General features: G+C 39.2%; 2 protein-coding genes across 4 annotated transcripts in view; one reads left to right on the forward strand and one right to left on the reverse strand.

Annotated features, from left to right (window-relative positions):
- RARS2 (arginyl-tRNA synthetase 2, mitochondrial) overlaps positions 1 to 22,216 on the reverse strand; it is a 76,053-nt gene that overhangs the window by 44,494 nt on the left and 9,343 nt on the right. For 2 of the 3 annotated variants that reach the window (XM_033234559.1, XM_033234560.1), the window contains exons 2-4: positions 13,201 to 13,274; positions 7,212 to 7,314; positions 5,468 to 5,551 (exon numbers count right to left, since the gene is read on the reverse strand). In XM_033234559.1, the coding sequence (XP_033090450.1) occupies positions 5,468 to 5,551; positions 7,212 to 7,314; positions 13,201 to 13,274 (261 nt within the window). The remainder of the gene's footprint in view (positions 1 to 5,467; positions 5,552 to 7,211; positions 7,315 to 13,200; positions 13,275 to 22,216) is intronic. The other variant, XM_033234561.1, reaches the window with a different exon arrangement.
- Positions 15,614 to 20,276, forward strand: LOC117098050 (vimentin-like). The gene is made up of 2 exons (XM_033236552.1): positions 15,614 to 15,631; positions 19,118 to 20,276. The coding sequence occupies exons 1-2, from the start codon at positions 15,614 to 15,616 to the stop codon at positions 19,958 to 19,960; spliced, it is 861 nt and encodes a 286-aa protein (XP_033092443.1). The 3' UTR covers positions 19,961 to 20,276.

The raw sequence follows: 22,216 nt of genomic DNA on the forward strand, positions 1-22,216 counted from the left end.
GAATAAGGATATATTTTTGTACAGTTGTGTAATGTGTTTGTTTTAAGCTGTTATTACAAAAGAGTTCAAAAGTTAAAAAATTAAGCTGAGATATAAAGAAAAACAAATAGAAGAAAAAAGTTTAAAAAATGAAAAAGTTTATAGAATAAAAATGTTACAGTCAGCTAAGGTTAATTTATTATAGAAGAAAGAAAAATATTTATTTTTTAGAGATAGAGTCTCTAGTCAGGCATGGTGGTGGGCACCTGTAATCCCAGCTACTTGGGAGGCTGAGGCAGGAGAATCGTTTGAACCTGGGGGGCGGAGGTGGGAGCTGAGGTTGTGCCATTGCACTCCAACCTGGGCAACAAGAGCGAAACTCTGTCTCCAAAAAAAAAAAAAAAAAAAATAGAGACAGGGTCTTGCTCTGTCACTCAGGCTGGAGTACAGCAGTGTGATCCTAGCTCATTGCAGCCCCAACCCTCCTGGGCTCAAGTGATCCTCCTGCCTCAGCCTCTCAAAGTGCTGGAATTACAGGCGTGAGTCACCACATTGAGCCAAGAAAAATATTTCTTTAAATTTTTGTTATTTTATTCTGAAGTTATGGTACAAGGAAAAATATGTTTTTATAAACCCATTGTAACCTAAGCGTACAGTGTTTGTAATGTCTACAGTAGTGTACAGTAATGTTTGAGGCCTTCACATGCACTCATCACTCACTCACCCAGAGCAGCTTCCAGTCCTGCAAGCTCCATTCACGGTAAATGCCCAACACAGGTATAGCATCTTTTATATTTAATACTGTATTTTTACTGTACCTTTCCTATGTTTAGATATGTTAAGATACAAATATCACTGTGTTACAATTGCACAAATACTGTATTTGGTATTTACATGATTTACAAGTTTATAGCCTAGGTCTCTGTAATCGGTTTTATCATCTAGGTTTGGGTAAGTACACTATGATGTCCCTTAATAACAAAATCACCTATGGACACATTTCTATGAATGTATCCCATTGTTAAGCAACACATGACTATATAATAAAACAATAACACCTAACTATCTTTTTACATAGCATATACATTTAACTGAGTCTATTTTACTCAAACCCTTCAATGATTCGAACGGTTTAAGAGATTTTATTAACTAGGTATAGTGCCTCACACCTGCAATCCCAACAATTTGGGAGGCTGAGCTGGGAGGACTGCTGGAGGCCAGGAGTTTGAGACCAGTCTGGACAACATAGCAAGACCCCGTCACTGAAAATTTTAAAAAATGTAGCCAAGTGTAGTGGCCTGTGACTGTATTCCCAGCTACTTTTGGAGGCTGAAATGGAAGGATTACTTGAGCCCAGCAGGTCAAGCCCTGCAGTAAGCTACGATGATGATGCTATACACCAACCTGAGTGACAGAGACTCCATCTCTAAAAGAAAAAAAAAAAAGAAATTAAAAAATATATTTATCAATTTCCAATCTGACTTTTACTTGACACACGCCTATCACTTTTGTTTTTTTTTTTTTTTAACTTTTTCGAAATTTATTTGTTTAAAGGCATACCATAGGCTGGGCATGGTCCAGGCTCATGCTTGGGAGGCCCAGGCAGGATGATCACTTGAGGCCAGGAGTATAAGACCAGCCTGTGCAAGACCCCATCTCTATTAAAAAAATTTTAAAACTGCCTGGGCATGGAGGCTTGCGCTTGTTAGTCCTAGCTGCTCTGGAGGCTGAGGCGGGAGGATCGCTTGAGCCCAGGAGGTTGGGACTGCAATAAGCTATGATCGCACCACTGCTTTCCACCCTGGGTGACAAAGCAAGACCCTATCTCAAAAAAACAGGAAAAAAAAAAAAAAGGCACATTCTAATATCCATAAAAATCACAAGTTCGAAGTGCTAGGTTTTTCTGCCAATAAATATCTATTAAAATGAAATAAGTTTCACTGCTGTACTACCAAAAATCATCATACATGCTGCCTGTGATACACATAACATGGAAAATGATGACTCATAGGAAAAAGCTGAAACTCTCATGCAAAGAACAGAAGGCCTTTCACACTAATTTCTTATCCTCCCCCATGCCATCTATGTGCAAACCATACTCTCAACTATCTGCTAATTTCCAGATGATGCCATGTTTCTGACTATCTGTACTCTGTCCCAAGCCATCCCCTCTGCCTGGAATGCCTGTTCTTGTATCTCCCAAATATATTTTTAATCTTCATTTCAATTCAAGGTTATGTCCTTTCCTCAAGATACACATATATGTACCCTTTTTTACACTAAGGTTGCATCTTAAATATGCCACCATTATAACACTCGTCACATTATCGTTTCCATTACACGTTACACTGAGGTTTTTTTTTATGCTTTTCTTTTACATTGCAAGCTCCTTGAGGTCGAGATCCAAGCCACTTTATCTTTAGATCTCAGTAATTTAGACTCTGGCAAATAATAAGCAGGAGATTTATTAAATCAAATGAAAGCTTTTAACTGCAGAATGTCAGTGAGTTACAAATGTTCCCAGATATTCTAACAGATGAATAAGCTAGAGGCCCATCTATTTATCAGTATGTATGTTTAAACGTAAGTTGTATTCAGTAATGTAAATACTGGTGCATAAAAGGCTTTTAATTAGAATGAAATCTTTCAAAGGTTTCACTTTTTGGAATGCTTAGCCATTAATGAATATTCCAATTAACGGGTACTTTCTCTTTGTCTATCACCATTGTCTTTTTCTGTGGACAAGTTTTGTTATTTTATCTAACTCTTTGTTGGTTAATTATTTCTTTATGGCTCTGATCAGGACTACCAAGGAAGCTATCACTCACCTCCCTATGTCTAAGAAGTTATCACTACTACCCTACCTGTTAATTCTTTGGTCAACAGTTGAAAAGTGCTTAAAATCATTCATTCCTATTTACGGAAACTACACGTGACTTGAATGCATCCACTACCTACGGGAAAAACGTCTATTAGTGAAATAGATGCAGCCACTGGAGCAGAACTAGAGCCATTTAAATGAGTATCTTTTTCTTTTACTTTTGGTAAAACATGCGAAGTTTAACTTGGCAAATCGAAAAGTGTGAAATAAAATGATGTTATCCATTGTGTATTTTTGAAGCATCCCTAAGAAAACAGGGTTTTGTTTGCATTTTTTCTATTTGGTTTAGATCATACTTTCTTTTTTCCCTTTTAACAATTAAATATTAATTGAAGTTACAGTTTCTCTTGGAAGTACTGCAAGCTACTGACAGGTGGAAGTTTGGTACCAAAGTGACAGTTCTTCGCAATGCCATTATAGTTACTTCTCAAGCAAAGCTATATTAATTCTTTGTTGGTCCTAACAAGAGTTGAATTTTTTTTTTCTTGATGGGATCTGAAAAATCCATTAAACATGCAAATGATGGCCAGGCGTGGTGGCTCACGCCTGTAATCCCAGCACTTTGGGAGGGTGAGGTGGGCGGATCACCTGAGGTTGGGAGTTCAAGACCAGCCTGACCAACATGGAGAAACCCCGTCTCTACTAAAAATACAAAATTCGCAGGGCATGGTGGCACATGCCTGTAATCCCAGCTACCCGGGGAGGCTGAGGCAGGAGGATCGCTTGAACCCTGGAGGTGGAGGTTACAGTAAGCCAAGATCGTGCCACTACACTCCAGCCTGGGCAACAAGAGCAAAACTCCGTCTCAAAAAAAACCATGCAAATGATCACCATCTGAGACCTAAAAATTATAGTGTAAACCAACTTACTGCACTGCCAGTTGTATAAAAGTATAGCACATCCAATTATGTACAGTACATAATACTTCATTATCAATGACTACGTTAGTGATTTATGTATTTACTTTTAACCATTATTTTAGAGTATTATCCTACTTATTAAAAAATGGACTGTAAAACAGTTAAAATTATAAAACTAGAGATCCAATATGTGAGAAAAACAGATGCTATAAGCTTGAGAAAAGAAAAATAGCTCAGAGTAATCTCAGCTATGTGAGGTATGCAGGCCCAGAAAGACATGCCTATCAGACATCAGTTATGCACAAACTCTACCTCCTATGGCTGGGGACAATTGTTTTATGTGATTTTGTTCCCAACTAGCTGCCTCACACGTTATCTTCATGTTACTGGAATTTGTGATACAAAGAAAAATATACAGCCTATCAATAGTTTACATTATTTTAATGTAAATTCTGGTTAACAACTCAAACTCCCTCTTCTTTCCCTTTAAAAATCCACTTGTAACTGCTGCCAGTCAAAGGGTATATTCAGGGCAACTTGAATCTGTGCTCCTCAGCTGCAATCCTCAAGCTTGGCCCAAGTAAACTCTCTACTTATATTAATTTTGCCTCAGTTTCCTCCTTTTAGGTTGATAGCCAAATGTAGAATAAATTAAGTTTTGAGTAAAGAAGAATTATCATTAAAATTGTAACACATAGTAGAGGTACATTCAATAGTCCTTTTCTGAACATGAGTGCTCACTGCTCTAGGATCTGGCTTTACTGTGACACTAAGCAGGGCAACTGTAAGCAGTCTGCTTGCTCCTTTAATCAAATTCCCACTAAGATTCAGATCCTCAAGGCTGCAATACGGAAGAATTCCCATATGCGAAAGAGTAGCTGGACTTCAAAGCCCTGACCCTTGTCCCTGCATTGTCAATTGAGAAGGATTTGGGAATATTTTTAATAAGTGAGCTAATGGGTATCCTCAAATCGGAAAAAATTCTTTAGTTTGTTAATTGAAATAAAGCTTGAAAACTCATGGCCACTGAAATTTTTGAGACAAAGTCTCACTCTGTCACCTAGGTTGGAGTGCAATGGCACAATCACAGCTCACTGCAACCTCAACCTCCCAGGCTCAAGCTATCCTCCCACCTCAACCTCCAGAGTAGCTGGGACTGCAGGCGCAAACTACCATGTGTGGCTAATTTTTAAATTTTTTTTGTAGAGACAGGGTCTCGCTATGCTGCCAGGAGTGGTCTCGAACTCCCAGGCTCAAGTGATCCTCCTGCCTCAGCCTCCCAAGTACTTATACAAACTTAGATGATATAGTCTACTACATGCCTAGGCTGTATGCTATAGCCTATTGTTCCTAGGCTACAAACCTGTACAGCATGTTACTGTACTGAATACTGTATGCAATAGTGTCTGTACACCTAAATATATCTAAACACAGAAAAAATATGATATTGTCTTATGGGACCATCATCTATACACATTGTGTATGAAATGCCATTATGTGGTATATGACTGTACAGTGCTACGAGAGCATATAAATGAAGGGGTCAGAAAGGTACTGCCAAAGAAATATCAAGATTTAAAGGATGAGCAGGTGTTAACTTGGGGTGGCACTCCCCAAGTTATGGATCAGTGTGTGCAAAGGTTTTGAGGCTAGAGGAGGTATAATGAATTAAAGAACTGGAGGGAGACCACTGTGGCTGAAGCAGAGAGAATGAAAGCACAATGGCTGGATATTAACTTATTCTTACCTTTGTTAAGAGCTCTCTGTTTATTTTGAAATTTACAGTCCTTTGACCAGTACTGATTTCACTCACCACTGTATCACATCTTAGCTGAAAAGAACAAATCGCACAAAGTAGGTATGTTATATAATAGGCCTAATGAGATATGTAGTTCTAATACTATTTTTGGCTTACAAAGACACAAGTAAGTCATCTTTCCTGGTCCCTATATCGGGTCCTAGTTCTTAGGCAATCTCTTTAGTTCCATAATTCTATTTAAGTAAACACATTCTCTTTTCTTCCCAATTAACATACTATTCTGTATTCATTCTCTCTCTTCTTCATTCCCTTTCTCTCCCCTCAAATTCATCTTTTTTTTTTTTTTTTCCGGAGACGGAGTCTCGCTCTGTCGCCCAGGCTGGAGCACAGTGGCCGGATCTCAGCTCACTGCAAGCTCTGCCTCCCGGGTTTACGCCATTCTCCTGCCTCAGCCTCCCGAGTCGCTGGGACTACAGGCGCCCGCCACCTCGCCTGGCTAGTTTTTTGTATTTTTTTTTTTTAGTAGAGACGGGGTTTCACTGTGTTAGCCAGGATGGTCTCGATCTCCTGACCTCGTGATCCGCCCGTCTCGGCCTCCCAAAGTGCTGGGATCACAGGCTTGAGCCACCGCGCCCGGCCTCACCTTTTAACAAGTAAGAAAAATCACTCTACCCATATTCTACCTACTCTGACATACAATGAACACTTTTTATCTCACCTAGCTTTCATGGGAGCCACAGAACATGACGTTCGGTCAGGGTCTACGCTAAAGCACCTGCACCAACAGATAAGATGTAATTTAGATAGTTCGTCTTATGCATATGCCTTCACTTTTTAACCTATTAGATGTTTGAACCCATCTCATGAAAAACCTATGGAACTTGAAGAGATTATCTGCTGTCACTAAAGAGCAACTAGTCTTTATTTTTAAGAACTTACAAGAAATGGGGAAAAGGAAATAAATATTGTATTTTGAATAATTCTATTCCTGGTAAATATCTGGGAGTGATTTTCTGATCAAATAAATATTTACTAAGCTACCAATCCTCCTTTATCATACTCATCCTGTAAATAAGCATCTTTATCTATGATAGTGACTTTCATTGTTCCAATTCTTTAAGAGTTACCCAGACACTGCCTCTGTGACATATGTTAATATGCTTGTCCAACATATCTGCCTTTTCTGAGGGAATTACACTAACAATTTATATTTAGTAATTCCTTATAATCCTTTCAATTCCTCTTTTAGATATCAAACCCATCAGAGAACTTAGAAATGAAAGAGGCTTATTATAATCATCTAACCACCTCTTCTCTGTAATTATGATTCTATTTACATCTAATCAATTCTTCTCATATTTTAATGTTCATCTTTTCAGAAACTAATTTTAAAAATTGCAACTCACTGCTCTCATTTATCAAGCTTGTTCTCCTAAATTCAAAAGTCCATCCAGATTCAATGTGTAAATTTAATTAACACTTCAGTCTTCCTGTAAGTGGTTAATCAAAAAATTGAACAATGTCAGCTCAAGAGGAATGCTTTATAACTAATTTGAAAAATCATTATAACCTTATAGTATGTGGCTAAAATGAATTTAAATTATATTACACAAGATGCCTTGAACAAAGAAACACTATTAAATTCACTATTATGGTTGAGATAGCCTGCAGAGTATTTTTTTTTAAATAACAAGTTTATTACAATGTCAAAAAGATAATAGTGCTAAAGTACCTTCTCTGCTAGTCTCTTGGCTTGAACTTGAATATCTGGTCTTGAATGGTCATTGTCTTCTTCCAACAAAGAATCCACAGAAAGCTGAAAATCAGCTACTTCTCTAAAGACAGACATTGAAAGGAGATAGACCTGTTATCTTAAAAGAATTAGTTGTGTAACAAAGACTAATCACTATGAGTTCTCTATTGAGACATACCTTTACCAGAAGAAGGTGTTCTGTGTACTTTCAAAATTAAAAGCAAGGGGCCAGGAGCGGTGGCTCATGCCTGTCATCTCAGCACTTTAGGAGGCCAAGGCAGGCAGATCACCTGAGGTCAGGAGTTCTAGACCAGCGTGGCCACATGGTGAAACCCCATCTCTACTAAAAATACACACACACACACACACACACACACATTAGCCAGGCATGGTGGTGTGTACTTAAAGTCCCAGGTGCTTGGGAGACTGAGGCAGGGGAATCGCTTGACTCCTGGAGCTGGAGATTGCAGTGAGCCAAGATTATGCCACTGCACTCCAGCCTGGGTGACAAGAGCGAAGCTCCATCTCAAAAAAGTAAATAAAATAAAATAAATTTAAAAAACAAAATTAAAAGCAAGAAAATTAGAAATAACCTAGTATTTATTTAGAATATTTTTCTTTTTTTTTTTTCTTTTTTTTTGAGATGGAGTCTTGCTCTGCCACCCAGGCTAGAGTGCAGTGGCCGGATCTCAGCTCACTGCAAGCTCCGCCTCCCGGGTTTACGCCATTCTCCTGCTTCAGCCTCCCGAGTAGCTGGGACTACAGGTGCCGGCCTCGTCGCCCGGCTAGTTTTTTTTTTTTTTTTTTGTATTTTTTTTTTTTAAGTAGAGACAGGGTTTCACCGTACTAGCCAGGATGGTCTCGATCTCCTGACCTCGTGATCCACCCGTCTCGGCCTCTCAAAGTGCTGGGATTACAGGCTTGGCCACCGCGCCCGGCCTAAAATATTTTTCTTATCGTCTTATAAAATTCTTCCTCTTCTGGCCAGGTGCGATGGCTCACGCCTGTAATCCCAGCACTTTCGGAGGCCGAGGCAGGTGGATCACCTAAGGTCAGGAGTTTGAGACCAGCCTGGCCAACATGGAGAAACCCCATCTCTACTAAAAACACAAAAATTAGCTGGGCATGGGGGTGCACACCAGCTACTCGGGAGGCTGAGGCACGAGAATTGCTTGAACCCGGGAGGCAGAGGTTGCAGTGAGCCAAGATCGTGCCACTGCACTCCAGCCTGGGTGACAGAGCAAGACCCCGTCTCAAAAAATTCTTCTTCTTCTATTACCCAAATGTAGCTTTATGGTATCTCTGTGAAACAGGTAGAGCAGTCACCTTATTTTATAGACATGAAAACTGATGTCTGGCAAGCTAAATGTCTCCTTTAAAATCCTTCTGCAAATAAACACAGATTGAGAAAAGAGCCCAGGTCTCTTGACCTCTTCTACAATGCTTCCTCTACTACTCCAAAGGTGTGCTTCATTTAAACCCTTCCACTGACCTCCAAATGATGTATTTTTTAAATATTGTAATTTGAGTTTCGACATGAGAAAAAGAAGAATATTATTCTTAACACTCAGCAGTTCATTAAAGAGACAGACAATGCCATTTATTCTTTTCATTGAGTAGGTGAAAAAACAATACAAAAACAAAGAAACAAACACAAAGCAACTGATTAGTGAAAATAAATCATTTGCATCATGAGATCAGTTCTCTCTAGGAAAGCAGGGTAGGGAATGAAGTCAAACAAATATATATCAGTGATTTCAACATTATCTGTAATGCTTAATAAAAATCAAAAGCCCTCCCTTTCCCTACAAAATAAGACTTGAAGTAACTTTGGAAAAAGGACTTGACAGCTTAGAAAGTGACCATGAGAGTACTCATTACATCATTCTCTATGAATTTTTCTGTAGGTTTGAAGTAGTTCAAGGTGCAAAAAAATTTTTTTAAATCAACATATAAGCATCTATTATAACTATTCACATTAATTTATCTTCTGGTGTTTAATATGGAACTAGAGAATGAGACTCGATAGGCAGAGTAAGAGGGTTGAAACATTATTTATCCAGCCCATCTGTCACTGGAATGAAAAGACTTATTTTTGAGGAGGCACAAATTATTTCCTTCATTAACACTTATGAAACTCAGGGAAATAACTAAAAATTCCTGTGTGACTTCTGGTTAACATCACATTTAAAAACCTAGTCTACAATCACCATTAAGAATTTTCCTGAGCCTTAATACATCAACCAGCAGCCTACTATGTATTATACTTTGGGCAGGTACAGTGGCTCATGCCTGTAATTCCAGTACTTTGGGAGGCCAAGGCAGGAGGACTGCTTGAGCTCAGGAGTTCAAGACCAGCTTAGACAACATAGCAAGACCCAATCTCTAAGAAAAAAAATTTATATTAAAAAATGAAAACAATCTAAATGTCTATCAACAAGGGAATGTTACAACATTGTTAAAAGAGATAGTCATTAAAAAAAAGAATTATGTCAGGAAAAGGATTCAAAAATCTTACATTTTTCTAGGTAGTTTTATAGCTATGTCTTTTTAAAGACAAGAAAAAAGTAAAAAGTACATCAACTTGCTAAAATCAGTTGTCTTACTATAGTAAGACTATTGGGGGCTTTTATATTTTCTTATTCTTCTGTATTTTCCTGAATTTCCTTAAGAAGATTATCTGTTTTGCTTTTATAATAGAAAAACAAATTAAAAAAAAAACTTTTAAAAAGGCAAAACATCTAGGCTACGAAAAGCAGTAGATATCAAAATATACAACTGTGGATGAGGAGAGCCCAACACACTGGCTCATGCCTATAATTCTAGTGTGGAAGGCTGAGGTGGGAGAATTACTTGAGCTGAGGAGTTCAAGACTAGCCTGGGCAACGTAGGGGGACACTGTCTCTACAGAAAATTTAAAAAATTAGCCAAGTGTGGTGGCCTGCGCTTCTGGTCCCAGCTAATCGGCAGGCTGAGATGGGAGGATAGCTTGAACCTGGGAGGTCGAGGCTGCAGTAAGCAATGATTCTGCCATTGCACTCCAGCCTCAGCGACCAATAGAGCGAGATCCTGTCTCCAAAAAAAAAAAAAAAAAGTGGACAAGGAGAGTGGATGGGGTATAAGAGAAACAAAACTGGGCCAGGCACGGTGGCTCAAGCCTGTAATCCCAGCACTTTGGGAGGCCAAGGCAGGTGCATCACAAGGTCAGGAGTTCGAGACCAGCCTGGCCAACATGGTGAAATCCTGTCTCTACTAAAAATACAAAAATTAGCTGGGCATGGTGGTGTGTGCCTGTAATCCTAGCTACTGGGGAGGCTGAGGCAGAAGAATGACTTGAATCCTGGAGCAGAGGTTGCAGTGAGCAGAGATCATGCCACTGCACTCCAGCCTGAATGACAGAGCAAGACTCCGTCTCAAACAAAGAAACAACTGGACCCATACAGATGATGGTGAGTGATGGGCACACATAGGGTTCATTAAACTAGTTCCTGTATGTTCCTTCTTTACACTTAAAAAAATTTTTTTTTAAGCAATAGTTATTTACCCACTATGTCTGAGGAGTTGTAATATTGGTCAGCATGAAATCGCAGACTTGACAGCCACTGGCTTATAATAAAGTTGTTAATTCTGTTTACTACCATCAGATAGTAGACAGAAAATAAAATCGACAGAATTAGATCAGAGTAAAGTAATTCATTATATTAATTAAACCATGTTAACAAAAATAGTGTTTCTTAATTCTCCTGGCACTTATACACATTCTGGAATAAAGTCAGAAATACAGAACAGGTAGGCTTAGTTACATACTGTAAAGGAAACCTGAATTTATTATGGCAAAGCAGTAGAGATTCCCTTTGTTTTAAGCAAACTGAATACGAAGAATTTCAGATTTGTAGGCCAGAAAAATCTTGAGGCCCTCCCCAATATTTCTTTTCTTTTTTTTTTTGTTTGTTTGAGACAGAGTCTCACTCTGTCACCCAGGCTGGAGGGCAGTGGTGAGATCTCGGCTCACTGCAACCTCCGCCTCCCTGGTTTAAGCGATTCTCCTGCCTTAGCCTCCCGAGTAGCTGGGATTAAAGGCACGTGCCACCATGCCTGGCTAATCTTTTGTATTTTTAGTAGGCACGGGGTTTCACCACGTTAGCCAGGATGGTTTCGATCACCTGACCTCGTGATCTGCCCACTTCAGCCTCCCATAGTGCTGGGATTACAGGCATGGGCCACCGCGCCTGGTCCCAATATTTATTTTCTATAAACTAAAGTCAATACTTCAGATTGTTAAAGTGGAAGCAGGCAAACGAAATATTATTCAAAAGATGGGCCAAGATGGTTCAGCTTCTTTTTTTTTTTTGAGACGGAGTCTCACTCTGTCGCCCAGGCTGGAGTGCAGTGGCCGGATCTCAGCTCAATGCAAGCTCCGCCTCCCGGGTTCACGCCATTCTCCTGCCTCAGCCTCCGGAGTAGCTGGGACTACAGGCGCCCACCACCTCGCCTAGCTAGTTTTTTGTATTTTTTTAGTAGAGACGGGGTTTCACCGTGTTAGCCAGGATGGTCTCGATCTCCTGACCTCGTGATCCGCCCGTTTCGGCCTCCCAAAGTGCTGGGATTACAGGCTTGAGCCACCGCGACCGGCCAGGTTCAGCTTCTTAAAGGCCTTTGACACATCAAATGAAAACGGAAACAAACAGGCTCAGTATGGTGGTTCATACCTATAATCCCAGTACTTTGGGAGACCAAGACAGGTGGATTGCCTGAGCTCAAGACCACCCTGGGCAACATGACTAAACCCCATCCTATAAAAAATACAAAAAAGTTAGCCAGGCATAGTGGCGTGAGCCTGTAGTCCAAGCTACTTTGGAGGCTGAGGTGGGAGGATCACTTGCACATAGGAGTTTGAGGCAGTAGTGAGCCGAGATCACACCACTGCCCTCCAGCTTGGGCAACAGAAGGTCTCAAAACAAACAAACACCAAACCAGTAACATTTCCTTTATTATGCAGAATGTCATTTACAGATTTTATGAAACAGGCAACTAGTTTGGAAGGTGATACCTATTTACATATAATCATGAGATCCTCTTGGTAGTGGCTGCTTCTCTTACAGAAAGTCAATATATATAAAAAGCTGCAGTGGGTCATTTTAAAGGTGCTTTTACTAGAAGGCCAAATGTAGCCTTTCTCTTTCTTTTCCACTTACTTCTTTGTTCTATTCTGAGAAGAATATTCATTCTACTCTTAAAGTCCTGACAAAGTAAAGTAATAAAATACAAGGACATAATGGTACTGGTAATTATATCTTTACTTCTTTTCAAAGCTTAGGGTTTAAATGCCTACTATGTAGCTAATTTCTTGTCATTATTAATTGACAGAGAATACTTCATCCACAAATTGAAGTTTTCTACCCAAATGGTAAACAAGAATCTTTAGGATGACCAAACTCACAAAGAGATATCTCTCTATAACAGAGAAAGCAACTACAAGTTGTGTGTAGTCCTAACCAACAGTTTTCTATCACTGGGAGTACTCAAAAGGAAACTCAATAAACAAACACAACATTAAAAACCTAGTAGATAAATATGGTACAACAGTATTCAAGCACCAGATGGTTGTACAATCTTTAATATCCCTTCAAAAACCCTGAGATTCTAACCACAATTTTAGTTATTTTATTTATTGTTACAGAATTGAATTTGAACCTCGTTCCCAAAGACTTTGCTACAAATATAGTTACTATCATAACTAAAATAATGAACATAAAAATACATAATCTGCCATATCAGAGTATTTAAAATACAGATTTTAATTTTATTAAAGTCAATAGGAGTAATAGGTTGAATATAATGAATCATATCTTATAGTTAATTTCAAGGACTATTCCACAAATTGAAGAGTAACAATTCTTTTTTGCTTTTTTGGTAAAACAACAAAGTCAGCAATATTTTAGATTGTTACGAGCATATTATACTTAACTCTTTCTGGGAAATTGGAACTGCAGATATTGACGTGATCAAGTTTTCTGGTGGAAGATTCAACACTCTGGAAAGCTAAAAATCAAAAAAAGAACAAAACAGTGCGAGATTGTTGACATTATTTGTTCCATTCAATGGAATACCACTTGTAAGAATAAACTATTAATATGCTTAACACGAATGAGCTCCAAATGCATTACAAGTGAAGGAAGCCAGATTCAAAAAGGTACATAGTGTATGATTCAATTATTTAATCCTCTGGAAAACCCAAAATTCTAAGGATGAAGAATAAATCTGTAGTTGCCAAGGGTTAAGGGGAGGATTTGACCATAAATTAATAGAACCGTTCAGCAAAAAGAATGAATTTTACCTTTGTAAATTAAAAAAAACAAAAATTATGGCAAGCGAGGAGATAAATCGCTGAGAATCCACAAATAATTCATTTTTTTCATTAAAAAAATATTGAGTGGCTACCTAATGTGTCAGGCATTATTCCAGGTATTGGGGATACAGCAGTGAACAAAACAGATGGAAAAAAAATAAAAATAAAAAATAAAACCTCATAGCATTTATAAATAAACAAATAAACAAGTAAATAATAGGGAAAATCTGATCCCCATCCCTATCAAAGGCTTAATCATTAGAATAGTAGGGGTGGATGTGTTATATACACATATTTTGTAGCACAGAGTCTCGCTATGTTGCCCAGGCTGGTCTTGAACTCCTGGCCTCATGTGATCCTTCCATATCAACTCCCCAAAGTTCTGGGATTACAAGTGTGAGGAACTGTGCCTTACTGGATTTGTATTTTTTAAAAGCTCCTTGCACGACTGCTAATACACAGCCAGAATTGTGAACTATTGCCCTAATTGGACAAAGTTAGGTGGAAGAGACATTCCCATGTAATGAATGATTTATTTTTTATTTTTGAGATGGAGTCTCACTCTGTCTCCCAGGCTGGAGTGCAGTGGCGTGATCTCGGCTCACTGCAGCCTCAGCCGTCCAAGCGATTCTCCTGCCTCAGACTCCCATGTAGCTGGGATTACAGATGCACACCACTACGCCCGGCTAATTTTTTGTATTTTTTTTTTTTTTTTGAGACGGAGTCTCGCTCTGTCACCCAGGCTGGGGTGCAGTGGCCAGATCTCAGCTCACTGCAAGCTCCGCCTCCCGGGTTCACGCCATTCTCCTGCCTCAGCCTCCCGAGTAGCTGGGACTACAGGCGCCGCCACCTCGCCCAGCTAGTTTTTTTGTATTTTTAGTAGAGACGGGGTTTCACCGTGTTAGCCAGGATGGTCTCGATCTTCTGACCTCGTGATCCGCCCGTCTCGGCCTCCCAAAGTGCTAGGGATTACAGGCTTGAGCCACCGCGCCCGGCCTAATTTTTTGTATTTTTAGTAGAGACGGGGCTTTGCCATTTTGGCCAGGCTGGTCTCAAACTCCTGACCTCAGGTGATCCACCTGCCTCAGCCTCCCAAAGTGCTGGGATTACAGGCCAACACTATTACCAACTATTACCATGCCCAGCCGGATTTTTTATTTTTTATAGAGACAGTCTTGCTATGTCAACCAAGCTGGCCTCTAACTCCTGGCCTCAAGCAAACCTCCCACCTCTGCACCTCAAAGTGCTGGGATTACAAGAGCGAGCCATGGCACCAGTTCTGAATTATTCCTATGTGACAGGCATGTCTTAAGTGCCTTAATTTTTCCTTGCAACAATCCCAGGCTTTCCTACTATTTCAACCCTCATTTTATAAATGATGAAACTGAAGTACAGGGAATTTACTTAACCTGTCTAAGTGGAAAGAAAAGCTAGGATGTGAACACAGGCTATCTAAAACCAGAACCTATACTCAACCCCTATGCCATATTGATATGGTTTGGTTGTATTTCCTCCCAAAATCTCACCTTAATTATAGTTCCCCAAATCTCCACATGTCATGGGAGGGACTAGGTGAAGATAACCGAATCATGGAGGTGGTTTCCCCCATCCTGTTCTCATGACAGTGAGTTAGTTCCCACGAGATCCGACAGTTTTAAAAGAGGCTTTCCCCCACCCTTTGCTCGACACTTCTCCTTGCTGCTGCCATGTAAAGAATGTGTCTGCTTCCCCTTCGGCAATGATCACAGGTTTCCTGAGGCCTTCCCAGCCATGTTGAACTGTGAGTCAATTAAATCTCTTTCCTTTATAAATTACCCAGTGTCAGGCATGTCTTTATTAGCAGTGTGAGAACAGACTAACACACATATGTATATCCTTTCATTCAGAAATGCATAAAAACAAAATAGTGAAATAACAGCACTGCCAGTATAAATTTACAACTGTCTTCAAATTTTCCCCCACTTCTCCAATCCTCATGTGGCCTCTGCAAAAGACTACATGGCTGTAGAGTTGGGAAAAAGAGAAGGGAATGATGGCGGAAACAGAAAAAGTAAGAATGTAAGAAGAGTTTAAGAAGAAATCATCTTCAAGGGTGTTTGTGATTGTTCAGGAGAGCAATAAAATTAAAACCACTGTCTCTTGATTAATAATAACATATACTCTCCTGTTGTCAACAGAAATTATTTGTTGAATTTCACAAACATTATTAACTGTAAAAACTTGCCCAAACTTGCAGAGCTGGAAACATCACTTTCTTTAAGTGGCTTGTACATTTCCACTTTGGCTTGGTACAGATTGATTTTTTAAAGTTTCTTCTCAAGGTACAGTATTTTTTATTTTCTAGACTTTAGGAAGTAAATTACTGTATTTCTTACTAAAAAGTCATTTCTTTGGGATGTATTTACAGAAGTAGGTAAATATTTCCAAAGCAGTTATAGGATAAAGGCTGAAACAGTTCATGTTGCTAGTACAAAATGTTTCCAGAATAGAGACATCTGTAATAAAGGTTCTATCGTAATTTCTCAGAAAAAAAGGATCCAAATTCCAGTTCTACTTTTATTAGTTAAGAGACCTTGAGAAAGCAATTTTACATGAATGAGCTATAGTTTTCACTGCTGAAATATGGGGATAATGAACCTGTTCAACAATAAACTAGGGCTCTTGTGATGACTAAGAAAAATATGTCATATAATAAACATGCAATAAATATTTCCTTCTCCTTTTAAAAAATTTTAGTTTATTTTGGACACATCTCCCAAACTTACCCATAATCATTAAGATTTTCTATCTTAAATATTACAATTCAGCTGAAAAAAAACTTAGTGATTAGGTCAATTTCAAAGCAGTTCAGCTGACAAATAGATTGTGACCTTGGGTAGCAATAAAATGCTTACATTCAAATGAACAACATGCAATTCTCATTTAGAGAATTCTTTTGGCTAAACTAAAAGCTACTTAATAATTTCTTCTTTTTTTTCCCCCCTAGAAACAGGGTCTTACTCTGTTACCCAGGCTGGAGTGCAGTGGCTCACAATCATAGCTCACTGCAGCCTCACCCTCCTGGTGTCAAGCGATCCTTCCACCTCAGCTTCCTGAGTAGCTGGGACTCCAATGAATTGTGCCACCATGCCCGGCCTCATGTATTATCTTATTATATTTTGTTTGCTACCAAAAAGCTCTGAGGGTGACTTAAGCACATAAAATTAAACAGAGGTATAAAATTATACCAGAAAACCCTAAGCTCAAGGTACTTACGCTTCTTGGCAATCAAGGTACAAAGGGAATCTATCTACACAGCATATTTTACTCCTAGTAATATAGGGTAAACATATATATGTGTGTGTATAAACATATATATGTGTGTATATATATGTGTACATATGTGTATAAACATATATGTGTGTATATATGTTTATGTGTATATATATACACACATATATATATTCAGTAAAGAGCAGGAATGAAGTTTTCCTGAAAGTACTTCTAAGACTACTTTTTCTTACTCATAAGATATAAATAACAAGACAGTAGTTTCAATAGCAGTTTCACAAAAGATACATGTACAATTAGTCTGTTCTTGTACTGCTGTAAAGACATAACTGAGACTGGTAATTCATGAATAAAAGTTTACTTGGCTCATGGTTCCACAGGCTGTACAGGAAGCATGTATGGGGAGGCCTCAGAAAATTCAATCATGGCAGAAGGCGAAAGGGAAGCAGGCACATCTTACATGGTGGGAGCAGGAGGAAAAGAGCGAAGGCAGAGATGCTACACACTTTTAAACCAGATCCTGTGAGAATTCTATCACTGAGGCAGCACTAGGGGAATGGTGCCAAACCATCAGAAACCATCCCCATGATCCAATTACCTCTCACCAGGCCCCACCTCCAACACTGGGAATTACAACTGAACATGAGATTTGAGTGGGGACAGGGAGCCAAACCATATCAGTATAGAAACATTCTTATATAATGTAAATTTTAAAACAAACAAACAAGAAAAAGGGGGTTGGGGTGAATGTGGAGTTATTGTTTTATTTTATTTTATTTATTTTTTTTGAGGTGGAGTCTTGCTCTGTCGCCCAGGCTTAAGTGCAGTGGTGCCATCTTGGCTCACTGTGAGCTCTGCCGCCTGGGTTCACACCATTCTCCTGCCTTAGCCTCCCAAGTAGCTAGAACTACAGGTGCCCACCACCATGCCAGGCTAATTTTTTAAATTTTTTTAGTAGAGACGGGGTTTCACCATGTTAGCCAAGATGGTCTCTATCTCCTGACCTTGTGATCTGCCCACCTTGGCCTCTGCAGTTACTGTTTAATGGGTAGAGTGATAGTTGTGCAAGACAAAAACTGTTCCACAGATAGACGGTGGTGATGGTTGCACAATGTAAATGTACCTAATGCCACTGAACTGTATACTTAAAAATGGTTAAGATGGCAAATTTTTTCACAATTAAAAAAAAACATGAAGATTTCTGGGATAAAGTAGTGAATGAAAGCTTCTTCACATAATCTTCAACCAACATCAAAAAGAAAAGGAAGGAAAGAAAGTAGAGAGCAAACAGGTAAGTAGGTTGGTTCTCCAGCAGCAAATACACAAGACAGGAAGAGCTCAAAGTCATAAACCTCAAAGGTGATAGATAGTCAAGTAAAAATACAATAGCTTCTGGAGGAGAATGGAACAGCCCTGTTTGGCAAGGCTAACTTGGTCCTCATGTATCAGAAGTCAGAGATGAATTAACAATTCTCATTAACACCTCAAATCTGGAGAAAAACAAATTGAATAAATTCCATTATTTTTCCCTCTTGCAACTAGAAGATGCTGCCTAAGTTGTGGGAAACAATAAGTAAGACAGATATTCCACCAATTTCCAGCAAAAGTAAAAATTCTAAGGTAACACACCGAAGGTCTTTCCAATGAAAACACAATACATTCTCCTACTGCAGAAAGCAAACCTTGATATGGTGTTGTGTGAGCAGTAAGAACCAAAGGAGTAGTTTTTACAGGAAGACAGAAAAATATCAGGGCTAGTTTGTAAAAATTTAATATACCATGTCAGAGTGGAGAAATAATGTGTACAGGTCACCATGACCTACTGGAAAGAGAGACAAAAGAGGAATGGAAAGGGGGCAGAGTTTATATTTTTGCAACCACAAAGGTGAGGTAAGCCCAGAACAAATGTGACATGAGGAGTGAAGAAGTCATCCACACAATATGCAAACAAATGGAAAGGTGGGGCAGAGCTGTCAAGCATGAGCAAGAGGAAAAAGAACAGGCATCACCAGTAGCTGATCAAATTGAAATAAACAAAAATAGGGAGAGAGAGAGTAGGGAGGGAGGCACAGACCAGAAGATAGATAGCTGGAAAAAAGTGTAGCATACAACAGATCAAAGAACTCTGCCCAGGAGAAAAATGTAACCCAATGAATATGAAGAACATTATTCACGAATGCTTCAGGATTTGGAACTTACTGAGAATGTGAATAGAATAAACAAGAACTAGAAGACAAGATGAAAAAACAAGAGTGCATTTTAAAAGGAGTTTAGGCAGGAGGAGATGCTTCAGAGAGAGGAAGCCGAGAACACCCTGCAATCTTTCAGACAGGATGTTGACAACGCGTCTCTGGCACGTCTTGACCTTGAACGCAAAGTGGAATCTTTGCAAGAAGAGATTGCCTTTTTGAAGAAACTCCACGAAGAGGAAATCCAGGAGCTGCAGGCTCAGATTCAGGAACAGCATGTCCAAATCGATGTGGATGTTTCCAAGCCTGACCTCACGGCTGCCCTGCGTGATGTACGTCAGCAATATGAAAGTGTGGCTGCCAAGAACCTGCAGGAGGCAGAAGAATGGTACAAGTCCAAGTTTGCTGACCTCTCTGAGGCTGCCAACCGGAACAATGACGCCCTGCGCCAGGCAAAGCAGGAGTCCAATGACTACCGGAGACAGGTGCAGTCCCTCACCTGTGAAGTGGATGCCCTTAAAGGAACCAATGAGTCCCTGGAACGCCAGATGCGTGAAATGGAAGAGAACTTTGCCGTTGAAGCTGCTAACTACCAAGACACTATTGGCCGTCTGCAAGATGAGATTCAGAATATGAAGGAGGAAATGGCTCGTCACCTTCGTGAATACCAAGACCTGCTCAATGTTAAGATGGCCCTTGACATTGAGATTGCCACCTACAGGAAGCTGCTGGAAGGCGAGGAGAGCAGGATTTCTCTGCCTCTTCCAAACTTTTCCTCCCTGAACCTGAGGGAAACTAATCTGGATTCACTCCCTCTGGTGGACACCCACTCAAAAAGGACACTTCTGATTAAGACGGTTGAAACTAGAGATGGACAGGTTATCAACGAAACTTCTCAGCATCACGATGACCTTGAATAAAAATTGCACACACTCAGTGCAGCAATATATTACCAGCAAAAATAAAAAAGAAATCCATATCTTAAAGAAACAGCTTTCAAGTGCCTTTCTGCAGTTTTTCAGGAGCGCAAGATAGATTTGGAATAGGAATAAGCTCTAGTTCTTAACAACCGACACTCCTAAAAGATTTAGAAAAAAGTTTACAACATAATCTAGTTTACGGAAAAATCTTGTGCTAGAATACTTTTAAAAGGTATTTTGAATATCATTAAAACTGCTTTTTTTCCAGCAAGTATCTGACCAACTTTTTCTGCTTCAATAAATCTTGGAAAAAACTGAAAAAAAAAAAAAAAACAAAAAAAAAAAAAAAAAAAAAAAAAAAAAAGGAGTTTAAAAATTGATGATAAAACTTTTTACCATAAAACTAATAATTAAGAAACATGAGTATAGTCATAATTGAAAAAAAAAAAACTATGACACAGAAGAACCAATCTGAGAATACAAAGATTAATGTAATCAGACAAATACATAGAATTGAAGAAAGATAATCCAACCTTAGGAAAATTGGTGTCCCTAAAATACAAAAAGAAAGACGACTAGTAAACAAACACGCAGACAGGAAGGAAGGAAGGCAGACTGCTTCCCTAGCAACCAATCATAAGAATAGAGACAAAATTCAAAGCCACAAACTTCAAAAGAGATCTCCAAGAAAAGATACTACAGATTCTGAAGCAGAATGGGGCAGCCTTATTTGGCAGGGCTCCTAACTTGGTCTCACTTATCAGAAGCCACAGAGATGAATCCTACAAAACAGAAAACACACACACACACACACACACACACACACACTCTCACTCTCTCTCTCTCTCTCTCTCACACTCACTCACTCACTCCTTGGCTTCCCCAAAAGCAGGGCCTGAGAAAAAGACTTGCAGTCAAGCAGTTTATTTGGGAGATGGTTCCTGAGGGCAGAAGTGATGAGAGAGGGAAGGAAGAAAAGTTAATACAAGATTATGCCATCAAAGTCATTGCTATAAGCAATAGAGGCTTACTTTCCACAGTACCTCCTAAAATACATACATAGTGTCCACCAGAATTCTCTATCCAAAATAATTTCACCACACTGGAGCTATGTATGTGCTGGGACCAGCAAGCTTCAGAGAGATGAGGCACTATTAGCAATAAGTGAATGGAAGCACACACGAAACTATTTACACCTGTGTAAATAGTTACAAGCCTGTATTTACAACTGTCGCAGCTGGAATCAGAGGTGTGACCAAGGTGATGGGAGACGGCACAATATAAACAATAAAGGGAAAAACTTCCACCAAATAAAAAACCAAATATAAATCGTGGTACACTACTGCTATGGCACACCATTCAGCACTAAAATCAAATAACTAGACCTCCATGCATCATTATGGATAAATCTTTTTTTTTTTCTTTTTGAGATGGAGTTTCGCTCTTGTCACCCAGGCTAGAGTGCAATGGTGTGATCTCGGCTCACTGCAACCTCTGCCTCCTGGGTTCAAGGAATTATCCTGCCTCAGCCTCCCGAGTAGCTGGGATTACAGGTGCCCACCATGCCCAGCTAATTTTTGTATTTTTAGTAGAGACAGGGTTTCACCATGTTGGCCAGGCTAGTCTCGAACTCCTGACCTCAAGTCACCCACCCGCCTCGGCCTCCCAAAGTGCTGGGATTATAGGTGTGAGCCACTGCGCCCAGTTGGATAAGTCTTTTTTAAAAATGGAGTCAAACAAAAAAATCCAAGCTGCAGCTACACAAAGATAATTATACCTTGATATAATTTATCTAAAATTTAATAACTTGTAAAATAATACTATTTAGAGATACATTCATAGGCAATGAGTGACATTCACAGGTATAACAAACACAAATTTCAAGACAGACATTACCTATTGTGTGAGGAAAGAGTTTGCCAGAGATGGGTACTCTCTTGGGAATTTAAAAGTATTTGTAATATTTTATTTTCGAAGCTGGGTGTGGGGCACATAAGTATTAACTACGTTCTTTTCTATGATTAACATATTTCAATTAAAAAAGACAAACTGAATCTACAGATCAAGATAAATTATGTCAAGAAAATATACAGAAAACTCAACACTGAGATGAATGCTGGTTAAGTTGCTAAATTTTGAAAATAAAGCACCCAATCAAGAAAACTCCATGGAAAATGAAATAAATGTACTTTGTAGTCACATTAAATCACAAAGATCATGATCTGGTCAAAGCAGATAATTTAATAGTGATATTAA

The sequence above is a fragment of the Trachypithecus francoisi genome, unplaced genomic scaffold (assembly GCF_009764315.1).
Source record: "Trachypithecus francoisi isolate TF-2019V2 unplaced genomic scaffold, Tfra_2.0 Lachesis_group15, whole genome shotgun sequence".
Lineage (NCBI taxonomy): Eukaryota > Metazoa > Chordata > Mammalia > Primates > Cercopithecidae > Trachypithecus > Trachypithecus francoisi.